This window comes from Rutidosis leptorrhynchoides, chromosome 2 (assembly GCF_046630445.1).
Source record: "Rutidosis leptorrhynchoides isolate AG116_Rl617_1_P2 chromosome 2, CSIRO_AGI_Rlap_v1, whole genome shotgun sequence".
NCBI classification, from domain to species: domain Eukaryota; kingdom Viridiplantae; phylum Streptophyta; class Magnoliopsida; order Asterales; family Asteraceae; genus Rutidosis; species Rutidosis leptorrhynchoides.
Window position 1 is genome coordinate 686296127 of NC_092334.1, and position 9331 is coordinate 686305457.

General features: G+C 33.5%; 2 protein-coding genes across 2 annotated transcripts; both read left to right on the forward strand.

Annotated features, from left to right (window-relative positions):
* The first annotated feature begins 1037 nt into the window (after window positions 1–1037).
* Window positions 1038–4022, forward strand: LOC139894026 (ubiquitin-conjugating enzyme E2-23 kDa-like). The gene is made up of 6 exons (XM_071877235.1): window positions 1038–1081; window positions 1531–1610; window positions 2086–2200; window positions 2921–2973; window positions 3058–3165; window positions 3937–4022. The coding sequence occupies exons 1-6, from the start codon at window positions 1038–1040 to the stop codon at window positions 4020–4022; spliced, it is 486 nt and encodes a 161-aa protein (XP_071733336.1).
* Window positions 4023–5328: 1306 nt separating this feature from the next.
* Window positions 5329–7712, forward strand: LOC139894027 (probable inactive receptor kinase At2g26730). The gene is made up of 2 exons (XM_071877236.1): window positions 5329–6565; window positions 7171–7712. Exons 1-2 carry the CDS (start codon window positions 5329–5331, stop codon window positions 7710–7712), a joined length of 1779 nt encoding a protein of 592 aa, XP_071733337.1.
* The last annotated feature ends 1619 nt before the right edge of the window (window positions 7713–9331 follow it).

A 9331-nucleotide genomic window follows, 5' to 3' on the forward strand; every position in this document is an offset into this window, starting at 1 on the left:
CGAAATTTTAAAGTGCATTTAATAAATTTGAAGCTTTCTTATATATTATTATACTAGTATATTTTATATTATATTATTATAAGTATTTAATATTTAATTTAGTAATCATTAATTCAATCTAATATTGAGTAATTTCAGTTTTATGCATGTATTAATTATAAATTCTAATATATATGGAAGGAGTTGAGGAATTTTAACATTAAGAAGATATAACATTTTTGTGTGCTATCGATTGTGAGTGATTATTGTCTTTGTTGTATTCTTGCGTTTTATCTCATGTTCTAGGTGAGTCGTGAGTTAGTGGTGTTTTTCTTGTGTTTTCAGGTTGTTTTGTTCATTTGATTTGTGTACGATGTGTTTTGTGGTTGGTTTTTGTGTCGTGGTTTTATGTTGCTAGTGTTGTTTTATAGTTGTGTGGTTTTGGTGTTTTGTGTTTGTAGGTGTTTCGAGGCTTCATCTTTTGGATAAATTTCCTCGAATTTTAATATAAGTTCTAGTTTTTTCCCTAAGAAAAATTGTGAGTTTATCAAATGCACTTTAACGTATACTACGGGATATACGTTAGTAGAAACTTTTGAATTAAAAGTTTTGGAGTGTTTTTAATATGCAGAACTCATAGGGATGTTTGGATGTGTTTTTTGAGAGTGTTTGTGTGATATCAAATATTATACCTATTGTTACTTACATTCAAATGGATGGTAAATAATACTATAATCTGGATTAGTGTTTTTATTGTTAGTAACATTGTAATTTGGTTAGACCTAATGCGAAATTGTTCAAAAAGGGAGTGTGACTAGAGGGTACGCATAATGCGCAATTCACCCGGTACAAGGTCTCGCGTTCGGGGGGCTTGATTACCCGAGATTTACCTTCTATGGGGATTGGGTCGTCAATGTGCTCGTCAATGTGCTCGTTCATAGGAGAATTTTCTGGCTTACCAAAATAAAAAAAAATAAAAAAAAATAGTCGCTTCTAGTGTGATCTAACCATGCTACTTGTATTTGACAGTTTGGGACCCACTTTCGCTTTCGGCTAACATGTCTTCCCCTAGCAAATGGAGAGAGAGGGATGTGATGAAGTTGTAAGTTTTTTTTATAGCGTGCGTTGTTTTTGTATTTAATAAACTAGCTTACTAACTTCGGCTTCACCTGGGTAGCCTAAAAATATCACAAGTCAAAACTGTTAATAATGATGAAAAGAATTTGTTTTAAACATAAGACATTAAAGTTGTATGTATGGAACTTATAATTTTATTGTTGTGGCTTAAAATGTATATAATACAAACTCTGTTGAGCATCAAGCTATGTGTTAAACACCATATATCTACTTTTTCTTAGATTTATTTGATTTGTGCTTACTGCAATTGACTAATAGTTGGATTCAGACACCAAACTATGTGTTAAATAAAATTTTAATTTTTTTTTTTTTTTTGATAGAACAAGTATATATTATATATTTATATATACTGTAATAATAATAACCCCTATTGATTTTTTTTTTTTTTTTTTGTATTATTGGTTTTTAATTCAGGATGATGAGTGATTACATTGTGGATACACCAAACGACAGGCTCAATGAATTCAATGTTGCATTTCATGGTCCAAAAGAAAGTATGCTTATGGTTTAAAGTAAAAAATAGGCTACAAACTTACACAAATGTACCGATGTCGCCCACAAACTCATTTCCGTCCTACTGTCGCCAACAAATTTTCAAAAAATGTGCTAATAACATTTTATAGTTTTGACCTGTTACATACTTATTTTAACTTGATTTTTTTTTTTTTAAGATCCAATCCACGAACCACAAGTGTTGATTTTAACCAGTTTAGCCGGTAACAAGTCATTTTTTGTTTACATTGGTACACTTTTTAAAAGTTTTTGTTTACATCGGTACACTTTTTGAAAGTTTGTAGGTGACAGTAGGACGAAAATGAGTTTGTGAGCGATATTGGTACATTTGTGTAAGTTTGTAGCCTATTTTTGGCTTTAACCCTATGGTTATTATTACTTCATTATATTTATCTTAATTAATCATTCAGTGGTCACATTTGAGCTCTAATGAGTCTGTTTTTTATTTAAACTTAGGCTATTATAAGGGCGGTGTTTGGAAGGTTCGCGTTGAGTTGCCTGATGCTTATCCGTACAAGTCTCCTTCAATCGGATTTGTAAACAAAATTTACCACCCTAATGTTGATGAGCTGTGAGTAATTCATATCACATGGTTAAAATTTACTTTTTATTATTAATTAAAACTAGAAAAAATTTGACTGCGCGTTGCTGCGGTTGTATTCGGCGCGCGGTCGAATTTGAATATACCTTATTTGGTACCTAATATATCTAATAGGTTGGGTTGTTTGTTGGACGTGCATGTATATGTATGTAATTTAGCCCGAAATATTTAATTTTTTTAACGATATCCGTTTCGCGTATAGTTAGTCACGTTGTGTTCGTAAAATTAATTCGAGTTGAAAGGTGGTCTCGGAAAAATTTAACTCGCACTGAGCGTGCATATAGGGCCCGTTATTTAGTGTTTTTTTAACGATGTCCGTTTCGCATATAGTTAGTCCCGTTGGGTTCGTGAGATTTTTTCGAGTTGAACGGTGGCCTTGGAAAAATTTAACTCGCACCGAGTAAGAAGATGGGGCCCGTTATAAATTTGGGTGGAATAAGTTTTTTTTTATTTTAATAAAATTATACATTTACATTTTTTATCCCTGAAAAAGTGTAAAGTTGAGGGGGCGATGGGTAAATTGTGTGAAAGTTGGGGGGTTCTTTATAGTGTCAACGCAAACTCAAAACGACATCGCGTTATAACTGAAAAACCCCATGACATTTAGTATATAGGGTTAATAATAATAATAATAATATAGTTCATAACTTCATATGCTTGTTGTTACTTGTTTGTTTTTTAAATTTTCAGTTCTGGTTCTGTTTGCCTGGATGTTATAAACCAATCTTGGAGTCCAATGTTTGGTATCATCCCTTACCCTGAGTTCATTCTTGATTTTGACCAATGCATTCTCTTTCGTATATAACAAAATTAATGTGAAAATGCAGATCTTTTAAACATATTTGAAGTTTTTCTTCCTCAACTTTTGCTTTACCCAAACCCTTCTGATCCACTGATGATGAAGGACAAGAAGCAGTATGAAGTACAAGTCAAAGGTCAATACTTTCGTGTGCTTCATACTTTCATTTGAATGTAATTATGTGATGTGATGTAAAATCAAAGTCATAATTTTTTCTTTGTTTAAAGTCATTTTCTTTGAATAATTAGAATCACGTAGTAAAACGGGTCGTAGAAAATAGTGTTCGGATGTTTGAATGTTTGTCAATTTCTATTTATTTACCAAACGAATACTGTACATAACATGTTAAAAAAATGTGTTTTTCGGAAAAAAGACGGTCCTGAATGGAAATAATTATTTTATGCCAGGTCTAAGTAATCAAAGACTATGCCTAATGATCATGGCAGCGGCGGAACTTGAACTCGGATATTAGTGGGCGTGAGTGTAAATTTTTTTTAATTCTTTCAGAGTCAGCAGGGACAAACACTTAAAAAAACCTTATTTTTTAGTAATTTTTTTTTTAGTGTAAAAATTTTTGTTCCGTAAAATCCAGGGTGGGCGGACACCACCTTTGGAATACCTTAATACCGCCACTGGATCATGGGCGAATCTATATATAAGACTATAAGAGTCTGGGATCCTATGACCCCACTATTTTAAAATTTTTGTATACAATGTACTTTTCAAATTGTATAGGACACCACTAAATTTAACTATAAGACCCCATATATTTTGAAATTTATGATTTTTTAAAAGTTAAACCCACTAAAATGCCCTTCAAATTTATTAGCTTTAAAATAAAAAATTTAGGACCCCGTTGAGTTTTCATCATTCATTCGCCACAGATAATGATGTCATCATTTTACAGAGTATTGTGAGCTTTACACGAAGAACAAAAACGAATCTGCAGCAGCTGAAGATGAAGAAGAGAACGAAAGAGGAAGATATACGTGATGGTCCATATACTTCGAGCGATGATGAGATTCCTGGGCATGCAGATTTATGAGCAATAATTTATACATCGGTTAGGTTCCTTCACAAGTTACAATACTTAGAAAAGTTGTATTATAATGGTTATATAACTAATATAACTATTATTACCCTGCTAAAACTTCAATATCGACGTTGTAATCGACCATTAAACCATCTTAAATTGTACGTACAAGATATTGAGATTTGCGAATGTAGGACTTTAGGAATTGAACATTCAATAGACATGGTTTTTGGAATTTGTATATTTCGTTAATGTTCTTGGTATATATAAAAATGTTGACTCGTTTGATCGAGTCAATTCGGGTTATTTTCTGTTTGTTAATTTCTCAAACAGGTAAATCTATTTTTACCACATAAGGTCTCCTAAATATTTTTATTTAATTAATTGAATGATTATTATAGATTTATAGTGAGTAGTTTTATAATGATACTTGACTAAAGGTGATAGGCATCTTCATCCCATGCCTTTAAGTATAGTGGAACGTATAAGTGGCGACGTTGACCCATTTACTTATGGATGTGTTGATCGTAGAAGTGGTAACGTCGACCCGTTTGCTTATGGATGTGTCGATGGTTTATTTATGTTTATATCTCTAACCTGTAAAATTAAAGTAGCTCTAAAGGAATATGTCAAAGGGGGGAACAGAGTAATTCTACTGAGCAAAACCACCTAAAATCAGTTTATTTAAAACTTTAGGGTGTGGATTATTAATACAGCTATATATATCTTTGTAAATTAATGTTTGCATAAACTCATAATATTGGACAAAATTCTTTTCAAGTTGACCAATCTGACAAACACCAAAAGTGACCCATTTGACCCGTTACTAAACCCACACGACCCACATATAAATCCATCTCTAGTGTATCGGTACAGAACATGTCATACGACACAATTAAAGTCTACCATCGAGAACATTGCTTGTCGCAAGTATTTTATACAAAACAACAAAGTTTGACCCGTTACTAAACCCACTATTATAGTCTACCACGAACAACATTGTGTGCCTGCAGTACTTACTACCCATTTAGCCACTTATTTTACTACCCAGCCTGCATAGACCAAGCCAATATTCCTATACTGATAAAATCATCACATTTGTCAAAAGCCGGCCACTGTATTCTAATACGACTATTTCCAGCCGGCTGAAAACTTGTAAGTCCTCTTTAGTCTCAACTTAATTACAAATCCACATTTCATTAGCTTCTTAATTTTCATAATATAACTTGATCAAAACCATAAAAAGTACACACTTCTATCTTAAAAATGGATCGAATTCGATCCATTTTCTGTTTCTTAGTATTACTTTTACTTATTTCAGGATCAAGAACCGAAGACATAACTGTGAGAAATGCACTGGTTGTTTTCATGGATAAACTTGCTCCAGGGAGCGTTAAAAACGACCCGAATTGGGGGTGGAATGATACTTCAGATCCTTGTACGGGTAAATGGGTCGGGATTACTTGTGATAAAGATGAACAAACTGTTAAGCGAATAGTCCTTGATAAGCTCAACTTATCAGGTAGTCTTGATGCTGAATCGGTTTGCAAGGTAAATAATCTGCTTGTACTGAGTTTAAACTTCAATAGTATAAATGGAAACATACCGCCCGAAATATCTAACTGTACAAAACTTACCCATTTGTATCTAACCGGGAATCATTTTTCGGGTAAAATTCCTGATACTATTACTGATTTACCGGGTGTTTTAAGAATCGTGATATCCAATAATGAGTTTACAGGCAAGTTGCCTGATTTTTCAAGAACCACGAGCTTGTTAACGTTTTTAGCCCAAAATAATGGGTTCACGGGTCAGCTTCCAAGCTTCAATTATAACCAACTTGAAGATTTCAACGTTGCGAATAATGATTTCAGTGGCCCGGTCCCAGATGACACGGGTCATTTCGATGCAAATAGCTTTTCGGGCAACCCAAAGTTGTGTGGGAAAAAATTGCCCGTACAATGCACGGGCAAGAAAAAGTCAAAGATTGGGAATTTTGTTATTTATTCCGGTTATGCGGTCCTTGGGTTCATTGTTTTGGTTCTGATGGCACTTTTAGCATTCAAGAAGAATAAGAAGATTTATGAAGACATAAAGGCTGAGAAGTACGGGGCGGATAGTGGGTCAAGAGACAATCGAGTCCGGTCCGAATTTTCAACGTCTGCAGATAGCGGGGGAATTTCGTCTTCGATGGTGATTTTATCGACCCCAGTGGTAAACGGGTTGAAATTTGAAGATTTGCTTAAAGCTCCAGCTGAACTGATTGCGAAAGGTAAGCATGGAAGTTTGTATAAAGTCAAACCTGAAGGTTGTTTTCCTCTTGTAGTCAAACGTATTAGAGATTGGAAGATTTCGAGAGACGAATTCAAGAAACGAATGCAGAAAATAGATGCAGTTAAGCACCAAAATGTAATACCAGTTGTTGCATATTACTCTTCTAAACAAGAAAAGCTTCTTGTTTATGAGTATCAGCAAAATGGCAGTCTCTTCATGCTTCTCCATGGTAAGTTTCTTATTTTTCTTGATTATTGTTTCGATCTTTTTGCTGATATTTTTTATTAATATAACTACAAAATTCATATTATTTCTATGAACTGACCCATTTGATCCGTTACAGATAATACATAACCCAATTAATCAAATTCTTGTAACTGTCCCATTTGACCCGTTACAGGTAATACATGACCCAGTCAATCAAATTCTTGTAACTGTCCCATTTGACCCGTTACAGATAATACATGACCCAATTAACCAAATTCTTGTAACTGACCCGTTTGACCCGTTACAGATAATACATAACCCAATTAATCAAATTCTTGTAACTGACCCATTTGACCCGTTACAGATAATACATAACCCAAATAAACCAAATTCTTGTAACTGACCCATATGACCCGTTACAGATAATACATGACCCAATTAACAGTACAACTGCTTTCACATACATATTGATAATCATTAGAAGTTTAAAACTGATGTCTTTCAAGCTATAACGCATTTTTTCTCGTATGTATTGGAAAATGATACTTGTATACTTTGTTCCTTTACAAAGAGACCTAATATAATCGTTTAACCAATTAGACCGCTCTTTGTTTTCTTATATTTTAGGATCACAAAATGGACAAATGTTCGATTGGGGAAGCAGGCTTAATGTTGCGTCCAGCATAGCATCAGCACTAGCATTTATGCATCATGAGCTTCAAGCTGATTCGATCCCCCATGGAAACATTAAATCGTCAAACATACTTTTCAACAACAATATGGAACCATGTCTAACTGAATACGGGCTAATGTCAATCGACCACCAAGACCCTGACCGAAGCAGTGACAGCACCACCACCCCGTTTACAGGTGATGTGTATGCATTTGGTGTGATTCTACTCGAGTTGCTCACAGGGAAGCCGGTCCAAGACAATGGGTCAGGTTTGGCTAACTGGGTTAGCTCAGTAGTCAAAGAAGAATGGACCGGTGAGGTGTTTGATAGGGCAATGATAGTTGAAGGTGCTAATGAAGAAAGGATGGTGGGGTTGTTACACGTGGCATTAAAGTGCATAAACGCTTCAATGCCACCTGTAATGGGTGAGGTGGCGACTATGATATCGTCTTTGAAGGAAGAAGAAGAGCGATCAATGACGTCTTCTGAACCTTGATCGTTAAGATTAAATCTTAACGACCATGTTTCGATCACTAAAGGCATTTAAATTAAGTTAATTTTTTGAGTTTATATATATAGTAATCTTAACAATGTGTCTAAGCCGATTTGGTAATTAATAACAGTAAAAAGAACATTAAATTTATCATATTTGTTCAAGATAATGTATGTGTGTAATAAGATACGGAGTATATGTTTGTAATAACGTATAGTAGTAAACTTATAGTTTATTGATTGTGTCATATTCATCTAATTGAAAGTTGTATAATTGTTTTTTGAAAATGATGGTGGGAATACCTACTTTTGGAATATGCTTAAAAGCTGCTCGGCAATAGCAATACTCCATTGCAGTAGCCAAATAGCCATTATAGAAAGAGACGTATTTATTGAATTTTTTTTTCTTCCCAGAAATAACAAAAACTTATATAACGACTTTCATCAATCGATGAAAAGCAGACAAAAAAGATGCAAGAAACAATCCCGAACTGCCAAGCAAATAGACAAAGAAACATAACTAAAACCTAACTAAAAGCGGACCGAATCGAGCAAGCATACAAAACATCAGCATACAACAAAAACTAACAATAACGACCAAGATATAATTAAATTAATTATGACCAATTACTAGTATAGTTTATATAGTTAGAGTATATTTGATGCTAGAAGGGACTACTCGAGAGGACTTTTCTCGAATATGGGGTTTTCATTTTTGACTCTTTTAACTCATGAGCGGTCCACAAGTCTTCTCTAAAATTTAATTTCTTTTTATAAATAAAAGGTAAGTGATACTCACACACTAGTTGTTGATATATACACACCTAATTTAGTATGATGTCATTACTTACAATAATGATGGCTCAACTCCAAGATAAACTTAAAGATATAATTGTAAGTTTTATGATAAAAAGTGTGTATGGATTAAAAACTGGTGTGAGTTAGTCCCTAACCTAATAAAAATATGGATCTTCTACTCGAGAGGACTTTTCTCGGATGAGTTTTTGCCTACAATATATAAGACTTTTTCCCCATTGTCGTCGATCAATCCTGTCTGATCGAACACGGAATAGCCTTTAACTAGATTTATGAGCCCGTGCGTTGCATGGGTACTCATCCGAAAATATTATATAGTATTTTGCAAATGTATATGAAATAACGATATTATACGGTCATTTTCGTAAGTACTGTTGTGGGTTGAATTTGTAAAGTGTAAAGAATACACATCACCAAAATGTTGAAAATATTTGTTCATACATTGATGTCGTGCGAGGTGTATATAAAATAGCTTAAATTTTACAAGAAAATACTATTAAATACGATACATTTTTACACAAGATATTTATTTATTTAGAGAATGGATATACTTAAACCTTGCTACAACACTTATAGGCAGTGTACCTAATCGTACAGTAGTGTAGTTTTTAGTAAGTCCGGTTCGTTCCACAGGGAAATCTTTAAACAAAGCTTAACGCTATATTAGTTTACTTTTATAAAAATACAAATATATATATAAGTAATATTATTATTATAAAGGGGGTTTTTTTTTTACCGTTTAATGACCGGTTTGTCGATTTTAAAACTTTAGTCGCAGTTAAAACCAAATGTAAAATAATAAATAAA

Excerpts from the sequence above, each read along its gene's own strand:
- LOC139894026 (XM_071877235.1), top strand. The coding sequence starts at position 1,038 with ATGTCTTCCCCTAGCAAATGGAGAGAGAGGGATGTGATGAAGTT. Across the intron at positions 1,611-2,085 it reads ATTTCATGGTCCAAAAGAAA|GCTATTATAAGGGCGGTGTT; the intron begins GTATGCTTATGG and ends ATTTAAACTTAG. Across the intron at positions 2,974-3,057 it reads ATCTTGGAGTCCAATGTTTG|ATCTTTTAAACATATTTGAA; the intron begins GTATCATCCCTT and ends GTGAAAATGCAG.
- LOC139894027 (XM_071877236.1), top strand. The coding sequence starts at position 5,329 with ATGGATCGAATTCGATCCATTTTCTGTTTCTTAGTATTACTTTTACTT. Across the intron at positions 6,566-7,170 it reads TCTCTTCATGCTTCTCCATG|GATCACAAAATGGACAAATG; the intron begins GTAAGTTTCTTA and ends CTTATATTTTAG.